Here is a 21,263-nt window from a genome sequence, read left to right as displayed (position 1 = left end):
CATCTCAGAGCTCAGGGTTCAACGTCAAGTGCACGGCGTTTTAGGGAAATCTGAATAAAATTGCATTGGTATACCATAAAATATTAACGTTAGCTTGAAAATTCATATTAGTGAGCTTGGTAACATGTGAGACTGGAACATAGCTGCTCCAGCAAAGTAACACTAGGCCCCCATAAGTTCTTGTATTTAATTATTCAAGAGCTACACTGTGGGCAGATCACAAGAGACCAAGAAGCAATGCCACACAAAACGGAAAATGAATCTTTTATTAAAAAATATAAATATTCCGTTTTATGTCATGCTTCATTCGCTAAATAATATGCACCAGCCAACTGCAAAACAAGCAAATTGGGGGCGGGGGACGCAACTCTTTGGAAGCCCAGAAATGAGGTTAACAAAGAAAAAGTACAAGGGAAGATGCTGTTTAAAAGTGAACCACTGCCCCCAGTGGAACCACCGCCAATGGCAAATGTTGACAGGTCTTCTTACACACCTGATTAGGAACTTACAACTCAGTTCTAGATCTGCTATGTCAGCACACAAATAAGTTCTTGGTGTCACTCCAAAAGATAGCAATGGATAGATGTACGCTGTTCACAACTTGGGTCCAGTGGTGCCAATCATCATTATCATCATCATCCCTCACAATGAATGGGGAAGATCCTTGCATTTAGCACCAAGCAGCACTCACTTTGTTGCTTATGAGGATCTGCTGTCAGGAGCTAACTATCTTGTAAAGCAGGGGTGGGGGAACCTGGAGCCCTCCAGATGTTGCTGGGATGCCACTCCCATAATCGTCAATCACTGGTCATGCTGGCTGAGGCTGGTGGCGGTTGAGCCCTGCAGAATTTGAAGAGCATGGCATTTCTTACCGCTGCCATAAAGGGACCCACATGGACCCATTTCACCATGGGCTACCATGCAGCCTAGGAACAGTTTTTAACTGTTTAGCATTATTTTGCCTGCACAGGGGCTGAGTTGCAGGTCAATCGACACACTGAAGTCTGTCAAGTGTGCAGAGATGAATTCTTGGTGGAATGAGAAAACTGGATCCCTGATAATGAGATCCTAAGCAACAACATGGCTGCAGTGGACTCAGTACCACAGTGCTATTTCGTGCAGCTGAGTCCTTATGGGCACGGATGTTCACTATTATCTCCTATTTGCAGTTTGTAAGAGTGCTAATCTCATTTCTGCTTTTTATTAGCGAGAGAAAATTAGCACTTCACATGAACAGCTGAAAATTAATGCCGTTATCCTTCCTAAAGGGGTCAGCTATATATATATTTGTGCCCTGCAGATTAATGTTTTATGGAAACAAAAATGAGCCTCCCACATACTCGGAGTCATATAATGTCCTTATGATGTGAAAATAAATCATAACTGTGAAACAGTCGCTCTCTTTTATTCCCTTCCAGGTAACAGTACAGACAGGAAATATGCTCTAGCTTTCACACTGCCAAAGACTGGTCTCTTTCATGTTATGTTGAAGAGGACCAAAGACTTGTGTTACCTGCCTGGGAGGGATCTGTATGAGTTTCAGCCCATCTGAAAGTAGCAGGGTGGGAGGAAGCTGTCCAGACAAGGGAGTTCTTAGTGGTTAACCTTCTGGAACACATTAACTGCTCCAAACTCCCAAATGCCCAGACTAAACAACCCTGCAAAGTCTTGATTTTATTCATGGACCGGAAATTGTTTGGTTAAAGTACTGGAAAGATAGCTATGAGAAGCCACTTAAAGACACTCACTTGACTGTACTTTACTGTAAAATCATCCATGCCTAAAAATTCCACAGCTGTGTAGTGATTTTCCTTTCTTTCCTCCTCCTTTTTTTCTTTTTGCAAATTCTAATAGCACATCACCACTGCTATATATGCTGATGAGGAAAGACTGGAATTATGAGCATGCGAATTCTGTGCATATGCCGTGGCAGCAGAAATGTTCAATGCTAATTCCAGAACATGAAAGGAGTACTTGGGCAGATCAGATAGTTCTGTGGCAGATAGTTCTGTGGCAACTGAGCACACAGTATTTATTCATGATTACTGGTTACATGCACAGAAGTCAGAATTTTTAAATCATCATTTTTTAAACTAGTGAAAGTCATTCTGGAGCCCCTGAAAGATATCAACAATGATAATTCCCTTTGTACTGTTCCGTTTTATTGTTAAGTAAATTATGATATTAAAGAGGACAATAAGTAAGCCAAGTTAAAATATTTTTTCTTACCTTGTTACATGTCTTGCCTTTAACTAGATGTTTAGTAGTCAATGCTGACACACACCTAACCTTTATGCCACAATAAAAGCACCTGAAACTATCAGCAGCTTTCTACATGGTGCCTGTCTTTGGCCAACATACATTTCTCATCCAGATTTGTGTGGAGGGCTGATGCATCAAATTAATCATTCTTAAATGTGCTTTTTCTCCAACAAGCTCAAGATGCTGCACATTGTTCTCACCTCCATGTTTCATGTCCACAACAACTCTGTAAGGTAGGCTAGGTTGAGATGGCAACTGGTCCAGTGAGCTTCATGGCTGAGTGGGGATTTGAACCCAGAACTCCCCAACCCTACTCTAACACTTAAACTACCACCACACCAGCTCACCGCTCTGTTCATCATATGAGCAGAGTGTGTTCAGTGCAATCTACACAGGTGAAGAGAACTTGATGTCAATATGGTAAACTGTGCCCTGGTTTGCATGTCAGATTAAACCATAGTTTAAAACAAATTATGGTTTACTGTGAAGGAACAGGAGGCTGCTCTATGCTATGCAAAGAAATCCCACAGTGGTCCTTCCCTGGTCCTGCTGTGCCGCAGACAAAATAAGCCTAGGTGTGGCTTGCCCTGACAAATGAACTGGGGCTCATGGTTTGTTTCATTCCAAACAAACCATAAGTGGGAACCAAATTATTAAGGGAAAACAAACCATGATGAGCCCATGTTTGAACGACACAAAAAGTCAGAGTTTGGCTTGTTTCACATGTGGCACAACAGTGGCAGAGGCAGGGGAGAAGAACATGGGAACTTTTTAATAGCACAGAGCAGCACATTGCTCATCCATCCACAGTGAGCCACAGTTTGTTTAAAATTATGATTTAGTGTGATGTGAGAACTGGGCCTGTATGTCACAATTTACCTTCTGTTTTCTGGGATTGGCTGAAACTCCTGTTTAGCTCTGAAGTGCCAGAAGTATAGGAAGCTCTTGTGGAGAAATACCCTAACTTTCATCCAGCATTTTCCACCTGCTAAGGACAGAACTACATGTTACAATGCATTGTACCCATATCTTTTCACTAGAAAAAAACTAAAGACTGCTTGTCAGTGACTCCATTCTGAAGACACTGCAAGTACATTCAACAGAAAGATGTATTAATATTGGTCAGCAAATAGCAAATAACAAAGCAGAAGTAAGGCAAATTTGAGACAGGCTTCGCCTATCCAATGCAAAGTAAACTTTGAGGCTGAGCATCTGCTTGGCAAACAACTGCTGACATGAAAAACAAACTTGTATTCTTTATAGCAATGACTGTCATATCTTACCAACATCTCATGAATATTCTAGAAAGCAATCAATACACAATTAAACCATGCAAACTATTATACATGCTACTCTCTGCCTCTTTATGCCAGTTCCATGCTTGGTGACAACAGAACAGTAAACCCGAAATTTACCATGAGTGTTGGAAGAAGACAGAGCACAAGACAGAGCAAAAATGTTCCATACTGAGGAAAATTCCCATAAAGGCAGTTATTTGGATGGACAAAGTTTGAACTCACATATTGGATCAATATTGAAAGTATGATGTAAATGAAGAAAAGCTTTGCCCATCAGAATTTATCCACTAATGTAGTTCTCTTTTTATTTATTGCTCAGTATCGAATTAAGGTTGTATCAGGACTCTTCTTACAGCAGAATCCTATGTATATCTAATCAGAGGTCATTACCACTGAGTTCAATGGGGCTTGCTCCTAGGTAACTTTGTGCAAAACTGATGATATTGTTGCTCATTTTTTCTCCTCAGTTCCTCTGTTTAACAAACACTGTTCTTGTTTTGCTAGTCACATATATATATATTATAAATGCCTCACCCCTGCCCACTGAAAATCTTACTCAGCAAGTTCTCTAGCTGCTTCAGCAGGCATGATCCACGTACGCAGCTATACGTGCTTAAAAATATACTGTTTCTCAATGAAATCTCAGGCAGCTGAATTCTGTGTGGGCACACCCTGCAGTTTATCTGTGCTCCTGTTAAATTTCAGCATACGCACACAGCCCGGAATATGAGGCTGCCCCACATTCAAACTGCTTCTTCCACTTTGCGCAGGATATAAGAATGTCCTTGGTTACATACTTCATGATATTAAAAAGAACCCCCCTTGCCTCTTATGCTTAATACTTTGATCAATTCAAAGTGTTAGGTTAGCTTTCTTAAGAACAGAACTAGAGGAAACATTAAAGAAACATATTTTTAACGAATTAGTGATATGCGTGAATGTGCAATTTTAGCAAGCACTTTTGGAAACTGATAACAGGGTGACTTTGTGCTCCCATGCAGAACACTTAAGAAGAAAGGCTGAGAAAAGAGGAGGCATATGTTTCCCAAATATATTCTATTTTCATTGCACAATGGGAGCCCTCGGGTAGAGCTGTAATCAAGATTCACAATAGGTCTGCTAATCTGATTTCGAAAATGAGCTTTCATTGTGTTATCTCTGCACTGTGAACAAACAAAAATCAAGCCATGCTTAGCCTCAAAAAATGCCTACAGACAGTCTTGTTCTTGCTTCTATGCTCTTTTACGGCCTGGTGTCACTGTATATTTCAAGAAAATCCTTAGTGTAAGAGAAACAAGAATTATAAAACTATAGATAGGGAAAGCAGAGACGAACCATATGTGAGCCCATAAGCTGCTCTGCGTGCTCTGCTTCTAAACGAAACTCAGCTTTCTGACCTATTTGTTGCTTGTGTTTTCTTTCCTACAATACCAATTCAGGAATGACTGTTATCTTTGCTGAAGCCTGACAAGTTCAATGAAAGACTATCGCACCTATTGAATTACTCCACTCCAGACCCTTATCAAGCCAAAGTTACAATTATACCCAACCACAAGTCCAACTGGTTCAAAGCAAATTTCCGGGAGAAATGTCCCCCCCTCCAGCCCCTGGAAAATAAAGGGAAGCACAGAACAGGACCATATTAAAATTACATCTGTGATTTTCCAATCCAATATTATTGAATAGCTAAATGTGTGAACCACTTTTGAAAAAAAAGTTTGTGTTTACATCAGATGATACCCTTTCTCTGGTAATTAACCTGTGATGTTCCTTTACATATCCTAGTAATCACTTGATGCTACAGCCATGGATAAGCAAGCAGATGTAAACTCTTGTGATAAATACGTAGAATAAAAGAAACAATTGAGACAAAATGAAACTCCCAACACAATCCTACACATGTTTGTTTGGAAGGAATTCCCACTGTATTGAGTGGGTCTTCCACTCAAGTAAGTGTACACAGGGTTGCAAGTTTACAGTGCGATCCTAACTCCATCTATTCAGAAGTAAATCCTACTGTGTCCAAGTGAACTTATTTCCAGGTAAATATGCAATTACAGTTTTAATAATTTAATTTAGCACTTTTCTACAATTCAGATTGCTGATATAAGACTTTAATTTGTACAGTGGTACCTCGGGTTAAGTACTTAATTCGTTCCGGAGGTCTGTTCTTAACCTGAAACTGTTCTTAACCTGAAGCACCACTTAAGCTAATAGGGCCTCCCGCTGCCGCCGCGCCACCGCGCCACGATTTCTATTCTCATCCTGAAGCAAAGTTCTTAACCCGAGGTACTATTTCTGGGTTAGCGGAGTCTGTAACCTGAAGCGTATGTAACCCAAGGTACCACTGTATACAGAACTCCTAAATTGAACTTATTATATGACACCCATTTATACCACCTGATATATGAATTCATATATATTGGAATGCTAATCAGCCTCCAATGCCACCTTTAAAAACATTCTCAACTGTTAAGTAATGCTATGCAACTACAATTCATTTAAATGAAGCCCATATAGGAGTCTCAAGGAAACAAATACAATGAACAGACAGATGCTGTGCAGTGGATTGTCCTGTCAAGAAAGAAAGCCGGGTTATAAATATCACCTACTGTAATTCACATTTGCTGGGGTCTGAAGCAGTACATATAGAGAAAGATAAGGAAAAGTGAAAGACGAATGGGCAGGGAACAAGCAAACAGTATGGCAGAATTTAGAGCGGATATAAATTCAGGGAAGGTCAAGACAGAGCAAGAAGCAGTTTTGGTAAGGAAAAACCAGAGCACTCTGAAAAGGAGATATGACAATCTTGCCAGCAATCCCTTCCTCCTTTCATTTACCAGGGGATGCTTAGAGACTTGATGCCAAATGGAGCAGAGAGCTCAGTCTTGCCTTCCAAGACCGAGGGGTTCAGGAGCAATTCCTGACATGCCCGCACTGAACGTTAGTGCTGTACTGAATTTGCCAGCCTTTACACTGGAATTCTGGGGAAAGCTGGTGGTAGCGAAAGATGTATATTTATTGCCGTTGGAGGTTTATGTTTGTATTTTATACTTCTACCTTTTAAACAAATGTGTTCTTCTTAAATAAGGGGGAAACGTATGTCAACAATTGCTCGGAATTATAAATATTTAGCTGATCAAAACTTAGTGTGGAGAAGAAATCTGGAACATATGCTATTTTGACTTGGCAGGCATTTCCTCCTTATGCTTTCTGCCCAAAACAATGTGGGCCAGAATCCATGGCAAAAGTGGACAAACCAGGCGGGTGTGGGTGGGGAAAATGAAGATAGTTTATTGTAATTTTTGTGGCAAATCGATAAAGTAAAATACCATAGTTAGTGGAGACTGGTTCATAAGGGCAAATGAGGTCCACCCACCAACCTCAGTCTGCCCTCAGACAACCCCCATCTGCCTGTCTCCCTACTTACCAAACTAGAATTATTTGACTAATTTGTCATTAGGTAAAAAGGTAAAGGACCCCTGGACGGTTAAGTCCAGTCAAAGGCGACTATGGGGTACGGCGCTCATCTCACTTTCAGGCCAAGGGAGCTGGTGTTTGTCCACAGACAGCTTTCCGGGTCCTGTGGCCAGCATGACTAAACCACTTCTGCCACAATGGAACACCGTGATGGAAGCCAGAGCGCACAGAAAAGCAGTTTACCTTTCCGCCACAGCAGTACCTATTTATCTACTTGCACTTGCATGCTTTCGAACTGCTAGGTTGGCAGGAGCTGGGACCGAGCAACGGGAGCTCACTCTGTCACAAGGATTTGAATCACCAACCTTCCGATCGACAAGCCCAAGAGGCTCAATGATTTAGACCACAGCACCACATGCACCCCTCTGACATTGGCCCTGGCTGAACCTGCTATTGTTCTCCCTGGAATCCGGCCCACCAGACCCAAGGGACAGCAGCCACCAACACTAGCATGGGTTTTGTATGAAACTATATTTCTAAGGCAATCATAAACTCGCTAACATTTCAGTGCTGTACGGTGGCAGAAAGTCCCACCGAAGTCAAGAAAACTTATTTCTGTGTAGACATGCAGAGGGTTGTACAGTGGTACCTCGGGTTACATACGCTTCAGGTTACATACGCTTCAGGTTACAGACTCCACTAACCCAGAAATAGTACCTCGGGTTAAGAACTTTGCTTCAGGATGAGAACAGAAATCTTGCTGCGGCAGCGCAGCAGCAGCAGGAGGCCCCATTAGCTAAAGTGGTGCTTCAGATTAAGAATAGTTTCAGGTTAAGAACGGACCTCTGGAACGAATTAAGTACTTAAGCCGAGGTACCACCATATTGTACATCATTCACAGTTTAATTTTGCCCAGAAACACCTTAACTGTTTTTGGTGTATCACTTTACCCCCTTCTTTATACTTACAGATAGCAGAGTAAATGGAACAAAGTTTTTTATCCATCTTTCATGAACAAACCCGTTCAATCCTTAACAGCGTTACAACACAATCCACAATGCAACAAAGCTGTAATAAACTGACTTCTATGAAGTCAAATCCTTCTCAAACCTAAGTTTAACAAGCTGCAGACCTGGCCCGGTTCTATTTTATAGCAGCAAATGTTTACGTTTTACCCAGCAAACTTGTGTCGGATAATTTTATAGAATTAAATATAAATAAGGAAAAACATTCAACCAGGATGAAAGGGTTGACCTAGTGTATATTAGTGAAACGTATATAGATGAAGCAATGGGTCTTATGTTTGGCACAGGTGCTGCCGATCGGGCCCTCAGTGGTGTATCCGCATATGGCTCCACAAAGGGCTCACAAAAAAAATATGGCTCAGGCTTGTAATCCACCTTCAGACTGAGAATTGCGAGTCCTAATCTTAAAAAAATATTGCAATTTATATTCTTAATGCACTCCTTATGGATGATTTGACAGTAGAATTAATAATAATAATAATAATTTTTATATACTGCCCTTCAGTCAAAAATCACTGGGAAGTTGGCGATATAAATCTCCCCAACACATTTAAAAGTCCATAGATTGTTTAATTAGCTGAAGACTTGGTTGAAACGAAACATTTCCACCTGCCGCCTAAATATATGTAATGAAGGCAGCAGGCGAGCACTTATTCAATCTTACATCTCAATCTTACCTCAGTTTTGAAGCTATACAGCATGGGGAAAATGAATATGATAAAGATCAGATTCATTCAACTAACTAGGAAGAGAGATGGGGGTGGGATGGGAGGACAAAACAAAGCAGGTATACTCTTGGTTTCTCCCTCTTCCTACTCCCTCCCCACAAAATAGATTAATTTTGGGATAACAAGAAAATCCTGGCAAAACTGAACATTTTAAAAAATACATTCCATTGATTCCAGCAGAAGATAATAAAGCATGCTAAATCACACAAACCTCTGGTTAAATGTGCTAAATTGTGGAGTTGCCAATGTGTTTTGGAATTCATATGGATTTCACACATTGCAGTTGCAAATGGCTAAGAAACCATTAATAACACACACACACACACACACCCCTATCTATCCCAGAAGACAGGCTTCAAGTGCTGAGAAGTTCTGGTCCTCTAAGTTGCCTAGAAGAGAGACCACCTGAGAACAATATTTGCTTTATTTTCACATAAAGAGACCGTTTTTCAATATAAGTATTTCCAGAGCAGATAACATACTAAAATCACTGGGGGGAGGGGGCACCTTTAAGGCATTTTGAGCAACCTGAATGGAGAGGGTGTGTGTATGTAAATGCTGATGTATATATCAACAATACACCCAGAAGCGACTTTCCCTTCCAAAGTCTCATCAATGCTGCCCTACATTTTTTATCCTGCTGCTGTCATACTGGCAAAGCATTTAAGCAGGTTGACAGTGGCACCAAAATTCAGGCTTCACCTCATGATCATTTTCTTGTCTTCAAGCTACTTTGCTTACAACTGCTATAGAATATAGCTTAAGGGCATTTTTGTGCTACACTTTCCTAGACACAAGAAAGAATTCTTGAATTCTATTACTAGAAACCTTTATGTATCTTTGAACACACAGATCCAATGTTGGTAGCTAATGCTGAAACAGAAGATGCCTTTTGTCTTTATTAAGTGAACTTGGTTCTGGAATCCAGAAGAATTGCACTATTCACCTGTGGGTTAATCCTAATGTAGTGAATGTCAATAATGATCCATCTTTGCAGTCTGTTATTAATTGGTGCATTACCTCAAAAAGATTGGGCAACAACCTATGTCAAAAGAAGCTGAGGGGTTATATCCAACCATAATCTTATTGTGCAATTTATTCTGTTTGTATCAACTTTCATTGGTCTGTGGCTATAATAAAATATTCACTTATAACTAAATATACCTCCATGTAAATATACCAGCAAAGCTATTAAAATAAGGCTCAGTTCAGATGGTCCTCCAAACCACATGCAGACTGGGAACAGTAGCAGAAAGATTGGACTCATTTTCTTTTCCTGCGCATCAGGAAAGGAGATTAGAAGCTTCCATTTCTGCCATTTCATCCCAATGCTACAAGCTACAGTTTAGTTCGCACAAACCATAGAGTGTGCCCAAACCAGGATTCCAAGCTAAAATATGGTTTGCTGCTTTCTGGAAGTGGAAGCTTCTAATCTCTTCCTTCACACATTAAGGAAGCTGAGGAGGGATGGGACACAAGAGCCCAAGGCTCATTGTTGCTTATTCCTGATTCTCCAGACCATATTTTACAGAATCATCTGACTGTAGCGGGCCTCCCCCTATTTTCATCCTAAATCAGCATGACAGATTGGCAGAGATTCTGGAGCTATAGTCTAGCAATAGCTGAAGAACTACATGTTAGCCACCCCTGAGCTATACAATCTCCCCATCAACATTAGCAGAACAGAAGTTTGTTGACTAGTCAGTTTAAGAGATCATTTTGTCTGATATTTTAGTGACTTTGCAGAAAATGGTTTCTACAAACAAATTAACATACCATATTATTCTGCAGTTGGCTTATGTGTTTTTCCTCCCAATTCACATTACTGAGATACATATTATTATTATTATTGCTGCACTTTTATCTGCATGTTCCAATCAGCAGGGGGAAGGCCAGCAGTTAAGAGTTTCAACTATAATAAAGAACAAGCAGATAGGCAGAGAAATGTGTTTATGAAAACAAAATATTTGGCTACTTATTATGTAGATCCAGGCTGTAACCAACAGGAATAGCTTTAGACAAATTGCTGAGAACATTATCACATCAAGCCTCCCCCATTCAAACAACAACAGCCTTGATCCCAAACTGATCTCTACCAACCCAGCTTCCTCCTGATTATCAACAACCTCTCCACTATAAACCTAAACACAGAATAGTGTTGCCTAAGGCTGCCACCATTGTTCTTTCTACATAATGATGCAGAAGTATTTTCCAGCTAGTTGCTTCTTGTCCATTTCATAGCCCATAATTTTCTTCACATGAGGTAGAGCATGAGCAAAGCCATATCAGCTATCTACAGAGGGGGGGAGGGGAATGATCATGATAATTTATTGCCAGCATTGGCTTGTAAATCTTCTAAACCACTTTGGCAACTGCAGACCCATTCCCAGTCAAACTTGGAAAAGTCACCAATTCTGGAGATAATCCTTGCTCCATGGCATGCTCCCTTTGGAACCAATTGCTCCTGCTACAGCTGCTTCTGCTGCCGCAGTTGCTCCCAGCTCCTTCTGGAAACCTTATCATATTTCAGCAGAGAGAAGGGAAAGCAATAGCTTCTCTTCCAAGGGTTAGCGTTGTTGAGGTCCGCGATAACAAATGTGTTACAGCACCAAAAGACAGAAAATGTAAAAAGGCAGTCATAGCTGTGTAGGAATGTGCACTGTCTTTCCCATCTGCAACCATTATTGTTATTGTTATTGTTATTATATTATTAAATTTCTTTATGGCTAAATGACAAACAGACCTCTAAGTAAGGTAGTTTACAGAATATAAAAATCGAATGCACGAATTTATTACAACACACAGTTTTAAAAACTGTGTTGTTGTGGGGGAGGAAGGGAAAGGAGAATGTTAGCCGCTTTGAGACTCCTTAAAGGCAGTGAAACTCTTCTTCTTCTAAAAATCCCATTAAAACATTTAAATATAAGCAGGAGAATCTATTGGGGGAGGGGTGTAGCTAGCCGAGGAGCTAAATGGCAGCATAAGTATGCACAGTCGTACCTTGGAAGTCAAACAGAATTCATTTCGGAAGTCCATTTGACTTCCAAAACGTTCACAAACTGAAGTGTGTCTTCCGATTGGCTGCAGGAAGCGCCTGCAGCCAATCAGAAGCCGCAGAAGCCCCATTGGACGTTTGGGTTCCAAAGAATGTTCGCAAACCAAAACACTCACTTCCAGGTTTGTGGCGCTCAGCAGCCAAAATGTTCAACTTGCAAGGCGTTCGGGATCCAAGGTACAACTGTATCTCCAATTAGCATGGGATAATTAACACTTCAAGTGGTTTCAAAAAGACAATTCAGCGTCCCACAAATTACACCTTTGGGGAGTACATGGTCCAAAAAGCAAACTTACAAAACGGACATGGTATTCCAGGAACTCCTTCGGAAATCCCTACAATACTATTTTAAAAAGAATGATAGTACCAGACAACCCCCCCATGTTATGGGATGCCATGAAGGCAGTCCTAAGGGGCTACTGTATGCGTGAGTAGGAAGAGATTATATGAGCAAAAATATCACCTAATCAGTAATGGAATTTTAAAAAAAGGAAGTGGCACAACAGAAGTAATTAGATTATAATATTGTGGTTATAATTTGACCAATAGAAGGTAGGGTGCAGCAGCAGGAGAGAAACAATTACTCAATGGAAAGGGGTGGGTGAAAGATAAAAGATGAAATTGTGTTTTGATTGTAGAGGTTTAAAATGTTAGCCACTCTCTAAGGTGCTGCAAATGTAAAATTATTGAACCCCTTTCTTTCTATTGTTATTCTGCAGAGTACAGTGCACATTTATGGTGTAAACAAACAATGAGTAATAATTATATCAGTCTCACCCAAAAACAAATGAGCTGCAACCTGGTTGGGAGCTGAAGACTCATTGTCTGCCAGCAATCCCTGGATAACATATACCAGAAAACATTAAAATGAACTTTTTAAAAAAAAAAATAACAAATGACTAACTAGAGAGACTCCCCCTATAAGCAGCCTTCTACTCCTCTTGTGCCTTGATCTAAACAGAACACAGAATCATCACATAGGTTTCTCTATTCTGACTGAAATTGACAGTCCTGATCAGTGGACTAAATGGATTGTGGGATAAGTCTCACAAGATTTACCAGAGATTCATCTCACCTGCACACTCTCGGAACTCTCACCTGAATTTAGATTCATCTCACCTGCACACTCTCGGAACTCTTCCATTACAACTCAAAACATCTTGTCTAGTGTGATCTGTTGGAAAGTCAGCCAGCAGCCAGAGCAACTCTAGAAATTATCTGTTAAATCACGATAAAGAGAAGAAATGAAAAGTTTGCCCTGTGGGACTGCAATTGAATCTGGTATTAATGAACACTCTTTCAATCTGCCCACAAGCATGTAGAGCCCCCGTCTTAAGAACATGTAGTAAGCTGGTATTCCTAAATATTAGCACCCTGGCACCAAAAGAAGTAGAATATGCAGGCTTGCTATCACATCCTCTTGAATTTGTGGCCAACTAAGTTTAAACCTCTCGTCACTTACATATAGCTCACCATACATTTTGATCACTTTTCTGTTCTTGTGATATGCATGGATTACAGAAAAAGGAGAGGGGCTATCAAACAGGTGGCAGGTCATACTGCATATTTCCCAGGCTGCATTTTGTTTCATGGGGCGCCATATTGTTTTGGGAGGAGAAACAGACCTGTTCATACATGTCCTCTCAATGATCTATGCAAGAGTCTTACAGGTAGGTCAGCCCCATACTGCAGATGGGAAACTGAGCCTGAGAGATATTGACTTGCCTAAGGCCATTTTGTGAGTTCATGGCTGAAGTGAGATGAAAGTTGAAATAAGAATAAATGCTGGGGTTCAAAGAACTGCTAAAACAACACATAGGAATAGCAGCACGCACCTTTGCACGGCACTGCAGGTATATGATGAAGGAAGTCTTTCATCTCCCACACAAAGATCAAAGAAGTATCAGTAAAGTAGAGCAATATGGCGGGGAGGAGGGGTGCAAGACTCAATGGACAGAAAGTTAGCAATGTAAGAATGCTCTTCTTGCAGATCTAACAACTTAATGTGTTACACATCTTCCAAGCACACGTCTCCATTTCCCAGTGAACCCTTTAATGAAAATAAATAATAAAAGTGCAAATAAAAGTCCAGGGCTGCTGCTGCTTCTTTTAACGTATTTCATCAGATGAATGCTAAACAAGTCCATCAAACATTTCAAGGCACTTAGAAAACTTTGAAGCTAATATACACATTATCAGGTAGAAAGGAAGGCCTGTTATTGTGGTCTTGGCTAAGTATGGAAAGTTATTGCTTCAGCAAGTACAAAGATTTGTCAAACTATAAAAAAGAATGTTTGAATGTTTTGATTTTTTAAAAAAACCCGCAATATTAGTAGCCCAAGCAAAACAACAAATTGTTAAGAAACACAAAAGCATTTTTATACATCAACTGCAAATCTCAGTGATAAGAATCTGGATTTCCTTAACTACATCAATGATAAATATATGATTTTGCTCACTGTAAGCTCTAAGACGAACAAAGAAAGAATGACAGAAGTGGATGAGCCCAACCCCCAATCTGAAAGAAGCAAAATGCAAAAAAAAAAACCCAAAAAACAAAACAAAACACAAAAAAGCCTTCACTATAGCTGTCATCTGTACAGCAGATGGCTGGCAAATATTCCCAATATTCACAGTAATGCACTGTGCTAGTTTAGAAAGTTTGTCTTGTAGTTAGGAGTCATTTCCTTGCTTTTCATAGATGCATGAAACTACAGGGCACCATGAAGGGCATTTAGTACAGCTTCCTGCTCTGAGACTCCCAACTTAAACATCCATAACAAATGCTGATTGGATGTGATATAAAACCCTCCAGTGGCTAACCGCCTTCTTCTCCCCTTTTTAACTGTTTCTACACCCAAAGACTCCTAAAGACAGGTGGGAATGGTAGGAATTCAAAGGTCAACAAATGGCAAAGAAGGTAAAGGGTCAAAACCATCTGACCTTGGACTTCAATTAAGTGTCATAGTGCAACACCTACAACTCCTATTCATTTTTCTGTCAAATAAGTGAATGAGCTTTCTTAATTCCATCTTTAAGAAGAGCAATCATTATTTATTTCCTGCAAATTATAAAGAAGAGTGGGGGAGGGGGGACTATTTTGAAATACTGGGCAAGATAAAGGCTATGAATTGGCAAATAATTGCCTTCTGCTGTCAAGTTATCTTTGTATTTTTGTGTTGCTTAATACATACAGAGGTGCTCCATCTAGTTTTCACAAAAGGTTGCTAACCATCTGTATTAAAGCAGCTGTAAGGAAGATTACTATCGCCTGCTGATTTCTCCTTTAAAAACACACACCAGATTAGTTCAGATTTCTTTCAGTGTAATGAACCTTGTAAGGATTGAGAACTGCATCAATTTCAAAGATAAAGCTGTGAGGTCATTCCAAAGGCTAAACAAACAGTTCCATGGAACCTTTTGTGTTCATGCACTCATTATCCCAAGCAAGGGAATTAAAATGCAACCATCAATCATGGCAGCCAAGCAGTGACTTTAAAAGCCAGGCAAGATGTTCCATCAAACAAAGCATGGGTTGGTCAGGCTATGATGTATGCACAGCATCACAAAGAGCTTTCTGCAAAACTTTCATCATCATTATTTTTTTAAAAGCTCTTACAATATTATTCTAGCAATGTGGATGATAAAAAATAGTTCATATGTATATAAAATATACACACACAACAAGACAGAAAACAAACTTCTTCGAAATGTGCACTTTTAGCCAGTATGTCCAAGTATTCCTTCAGTAGCAGCTCTTTTCATCCACCCATGTATACCCAATACCCTTCAACTTTCGATTTGCAGTGACTGTCGCTGCATTCTACAGCCAGGGTAGTCCCACACAATGTGGTATGGTTATGTCAAGTTAACATGGAACCCTACTCAGTGAAGGAAGGAAATTAAGTCGAGCTGTGAGAAGTCTGGCACGTAATGTCGCAGTTGTATTGTTGCTTCACAGCAACGTAGGAAGCTGCAGACTTTGTAGGGGATAGATCCCACCCAGTATTGTCTGCTCTGACTGGCAGAGTTCTCCAGGGTCTCGGACAGAAAAAAGGCTTCCCCGGTGTGTACCTGCTGTCTTTTTGTGCATTGCCTGCAGCCCCTGCTACCTGAACCTTTCAAGCAGGGGTGTCAGGAACGGAAGCTTCTAGATGCAAAGCACATGCTCTCTACAACAGAGGTACAGTTTTGTCCATCAATTAATAAAGTACAACGCCATCACTCAACATCCTGAATTTTGGCACCCTGGTTTTTATTTTAAAAGAACAGGAGAGTAACATGAACTTGTTTCGGCCACCCTCATTTTGAGGGCCAAGCGATGCACAAGATAAACACCTGTCTTTAATCGCTCTTAAGGAGAGCGCTTGCCTCCTCTGAAGTTAACACACTGGAAACGGTGCCACATTCTTGCAGCCCCCACTCCTACACAAATACAAATTAATGTAGGCTTTGGCCACCCATCTTACTGAAACCTGAGGAATATCTCAGTATAGCACATTGCAACAAAGGCATAACGTTCCCTCAGGGCTAGTCCACAGAACTGCACACGCACTAGAGCAAAAGAAAAAGGAATATGGGAGAAAGGCAGTAAATTCTGAAAGAGTATGTGATGCAAATTCTGATAACAATGCTATTTTGCTATATCACTGGCAGAGCAGCATGCAGGCATGCCCTCTGTTATTTGAAAAAGGCCATTGGCAACTAATGCACGATTTGAACAAAGCATCCATAACTAGGCAACGGGCAAGTCGGATGAAGTGGCACAGATATAAGATAGGGCAAGGCTGCTATGTATATATATATCATAATTGTGCAGAAAAGAATTTTGTCAGGTGCAGCTTGTCTTGGCTCTGCAGCTCCGTATCGTAAGAAATGCAGGTCCTGCTTAAAAAGAAACAACCGCACACAAAATTCCCCAAGGCAGCCAAACAATATCTTTATTACGACCAAGAGGAGAGTTCACAGAGCTTCTTCAAGTGGCAACGACAACTCTTAAAAGTGACCAGAGCCAAAGTCTCCCAGTGCATCCGCTTGCCCTTTTGCCTAGTGGTAAGGAATTTCAGGACATATTTCCCCTACAACCTAGATGCCACAGATGCCCTTGCCCCCTGTGTTGACAAAAACTCAGAGGAGCCAATTTCTAGGGGCCCAGGTCCCTTCAGCCCTCCGGTAAAATATCTGAGGGGGGCCACCCACCCCAAAGTTCAAGGGGTGTACCACATCATCAATTATGCAGGGGGGTGCTTACCTGCTCTGCTCCCCTCAATACTGTATCTTAGTCAAGTTGACACCCCTGACGCCTCTTAAAATCATTCATCCCCAGATGTTCAAAGTTCAATAGGAGTGCTAGCTAACCAACATACTAGACCTGCTTTCTAGCTAAGCCATGGGGCAGCCCAACATGTATACAGTAGTTGGTAGCAGTGCCATTGTTATGTTGTTGTTGCTATTAAGGACACATTGCCGTCTGTGGAAACAAGGAGCTGTACATATCAAAGCCATAGCAGCCAATTCCTAGTGGCCAAGGTCCCTTCGTGCCCCCCCCAATAAAATATTTGAGCCCCCCCCCCCAGTTGAAAGTCATTGCCATTCAAGTGGTTGTGTGTCTTGTGAACAATTATGCAGGGCAGGGCTTACCTCCCCCCAAATATATATATATATATATATATATATATATATATATATATTCATTCAAGTTGGCCCCCCTGGCTGTGTACATACTGTCTAAGCACAACTAAGCCACGTGTGAACAGGCAGCTTGTTGGCTGGCGCGGGGCGGAGACCGAGGAACAAAAAAGGCGGGAAGAGGGAAAGGCAAGACTTACCTTCAGCAGGGCGCTCCGGCTAGCGGCGGCCAGTTCCCTCAGGCTGGCGGCGGCTGAGGCTGCGGCTGCAGCGGCGGCACTGCTAGGGGAGCCTGGGGAGGCCGCTGTAGCCGCCGCCGCCGCCGCCGCGGGGTGACAGCCGGGGTTAGTGGCGGGAAGAGGGTTGTTTCCTGCTGCTGCAGCAGCGGGGTTGCCCGCACAGGGAGCAGCCGCGTTGCCCGGGGCGGTGGGGCTCCCCGGGGCTCCGTTGCCGGCGGCGGCGGCGCGGGGTCTCTGCCGGATGCCGTCGAGCAAGCGGACGAGCAGGATATTGGCGGGCAGCTCGTCGACCCCGCAGCCCACCAGGATGCGGCACTCGGGGCAGCGCAGCTCGTGGCGGGAGCTGACGATGCTCTCCAGGCAGCGGCGGCAGAAAGTGTGCTGGCACGGCAGCACCTTGGCCGTCGTGTCCAGGCGCTCCAGGCACACGGAGCACTCCAGCAAGTCCAGCAGCGAAGACTCGTCCATGGCCCCTCCGCAGGCGGCGGCGGCGGCGGTGGCTGGGGGCCCCTCGCCGTTACTGCCGCCGCCCCCACCCCCGCCTCCTCCAGCAGCGCGCCGCCTCCGCCTCTCCTCGGCAGCCCGCTTCTCGGCGGCGGCGGCGGCCTTGGAGGAGCACAGCCAGGACGCCCCTAGGAGCATGGAGACCAGCAGCGGAGGCCGCGCGACAGGCGGCAGCCACAACACATGGCAGCTGAGGAGGAGCAAGAAGCGGGCCGGCGGCGAGCCCAAAGCCCAGCCCGCCGGGCGGACGGGGGGGGGGGCTGTCAGAAGGACCAGAGGGCGGGGACTGGGAGACCTATTTTCGGACCCCTCTCCAAGCAGGCGGGTAGTACTAATAATAATAATAATTCCAGGGAGCCACGCGCTGCTCCCTCGCCGTCGTCGCCTCCGTCCTCTGCCGCCGCGACGGGGGCTCCCTTCTCGGGGCGGCGCGGCTGGCGGCACCCGCTCCCTTCCAGGCTGGGTCAGAAGCGGCCGCAGGAAGAGGCGCTTTCTGGGCGCTGCTGCTCAGGGCGAAGTGCTGGCGCGCACAGGCGCTCCTCCCGGGCTCCGGAGAAAAGCTGCTCTCTGCTTCTTCAAGGCTCGGTGCGCTGCCCCCGTCCCGCTGCCCCTTCTCGCCGTCTGCCTTGCAGCCGAGCTCGGCCTCCGTCGCTCTCCCATCATCGCAACCCGATGGCAACGGCGGCCTCCATCACGCCTTCTCGCGGGCTCGCCTCTTGCCCAAATATCCCCAGGGACAGCAAGGGGAGGCGAGCAAGAACAGCCTTGGGGAGAAACGGAGGGAGGCGCCCACCCGTGCGCCGCGAGGACGAGTTGGAGCAGACTCGGTCGTGAGGATCAGAAGCAGCGGGCGCGCTCCCCGGCTGCTGCTCCGAGATCCGAGGGCTGCTTGCGCTGCATTGTTGAGAGATCCTGGCGCCTGCTGCTGCCGCTGGCCTGTTGGTAACACTCGCCAACAGCAGGGCAGCCGCCCAGTCCCCGCCCTCTCCTCCTCCTCCTCCTCCGATGGCCGGTGGTGCTATTATCCCCTAGGGATGCTGCTGCTGCTGCTGCTAATCGAAGGAGGCTGTGAGCAGTGTGAATCAGCTAAGCGGCTCCTGGAGAAAAGTCCGCTGCTGCTGCTGCTGCGCAATGGGGTTCCGGCACCACCAGAAACGTCTCTCGTCTAGGAAGACGCAGCGCCAGCCAGCTACTGCTCTCTGCTGGGTCCCGCTCTCAAAACGCCTTCAGGAGGTTTCGGGAATCCGATCCGGAGGAAGTCCGGCAGATGCCAAGCTGTAAAATTCCAACTTCGTGCAGTAACTACAGTGCTGCGCCACTGCATCGTGTTCCCTCGGTCATCGTGATCCGGGGTGTGGGGGGGTGGAGGAGGAGGCGCTTTCCCCCCCTCTTCGAGCCCGATCTCAGGCCAAGCGTCAGAGCAACGGAAATACGTACCCCTGAAGCAATCTGAGAAGATGGGGAAGTTTGCAGAAGTTTGTTCAGATCGGACAAGGAAAACAGATTCCTTTCAGTGGGCCTCCCCCTGGTGGAGCTCTGCGTAAACAGCATTTGGTGCTGTCGCTGATGGAAGAAGATTTCCCTTCTTCTCTCCACCCCTCCCATTTCTTAACGATCTGCCTGATACTGCTAACCATCCTTGCAGTATTATTTATTAAAAATTAATGCTGATTTCCACCTAATTAGCTGGCTTCAGCTAAACAGACTGTGGCGTTGCATATCCTTGCAATCTTCAGTGATATACACACAATCAAGTTAATGCAAAAACACTGGCCTTGGCCTGCAAAGTAATTACGTTTGAGAAGTCCTGAAATCTGACTGAAATATTTCTGCAATGTATATAAAATAATAATAATCCAATACTGATTTATTCACTGAATAGTAACATTTAATGCCACAGACTATATAAATACAGTCCGTGTTTATTTATTTCTTTTATTAAAAGATATTATAGCAGAGACATCACCCTGCCAACAAAGGTCCGTATAGTTAAAGCTATGGTTTTCCCAGTTGTGATGTATGGAAGTGAGAGCTGGACCACAAAGAAGGCTGATCGCCAAAGAATTGATGCTTTTCAATTATGGTGCTGGAGGAGAAGATCAAACCTATCCATTCTGAAGGAAATCAGCCCTGAGTGTTCACTGGAAGTACAGATCCTGAAGCTGAGGCTCCAATACTTTGGCCACCTCATGAGAAGAGAAGACTCCCTGGAAAAGACCCTGATGTTGGGAAAGACAAGGAGAAGGGGACAACAGAGGACGAGATGGTTGGACAGTGTTCTCGAAGCTACCATCATGAGTTTGACCAAACTGCGGGAGGCAGTGGAAGACAGGCATGCCTGGCGTGCTCTGGTCCATGGGGTCATGAAGAGTTGAACACGACTAAACGACTAAACAACAACAACATTATAGCCCCACTTTTAAATCCTTTTCTTGTTTAGCACACAAGTCCTTCTGCCAAGAAAAACAGAAGCAAAACACATTTGATGCATTTCAATATTCTCATATTTATTTTACATACTATTAACAAGAGCCAGACTCGGAAACTATTGGACTTGTCGGAGCAGTGTGTTACATTCTAACACCACCCACACCATCTTGTCTGGAAAGGCTGAGGAAGGCTATTGTGACCCAGTTTGTTATCACTGCCAGGAGTTCAGGGAAATCATGAAGACCTTTTTGTATGCAAAAATATATAGAGGAAGCAGGGAAGGTGGATGAAGGAGACATGGAATAGACAGAGGACAGCCCTCTCTCGAAACCCATTATTTATTTAGTAGCAAAAATATTATTGGAATAAAGGATATTCCAAAACCACATTTTCAGGTCTTTATTGTCTTGCGAATCACTGCTTTATGTCATCCAATCTTCCTGTGCACAGAAAACATTTGGTGGTTTTTAGTCACCCTTCTACTCCTCCCTTGAGTAGCACTCTTAATAAATCATCCACTAACGATGTCTGCGTGCAATAATGGCCACACACAGTCGCATTGTCTGCTTGTCTCTCATTTAATATCGATAAGCCCCCTCCTTGGCATGCAGTGCAATGGTAATCACAGTAAGATATTGTTTCTGAGACGACAAGTACAGAGCTGAAGGAACATG

General features: G+C 43.5%; 1 protein-coding gene across 2 annotated transcripts in view; it reads right to left on the bottom strand.

The window, feature by feature from the left end:
• SH3RF3 (SH3 domain containing ring finger 3) overlaps window positions 1-18,567 on the bottom strand; it is a 214,718-nt gene extending 196,151 nt beyond the window's left edge. The window contains exon 1 of one of the 2 annotated variants that reach the window (XM_081858073.1): window positions 17,617-18,567. In XM_081858073.1, the coding sequence (XP_081714199.1) occupies window positions 17,617-18,297 (681 nt within the window). In that variant the 5' untranslated portion in view covers window positions 18,298-18,567. The remainder of the gene's footprint in view (window positions 1-17,616) is intronic. The other variant, XM_081858072.1, reaches the window with a different exon arrangement.
• Between the last annotated feature and the right edge of the window lie 2,696 nt (window positions 18,568-21,263).

Source organism: Podarcis erhardii, assembly GCF_964252035.2.
Source record: "Podarcis erhardii genome assembly, chromosome: 4".
NCBI lineage: Eukaryota > Metazoa > Chordata > Lepidosauria > Squamata > Lacertidae > Podarcis > Podarcis erhardii.
Note: the sequence above shows the minus strand (reverse complement) of the source record. Positions and strands in the feature narration are given on the sequence as shown.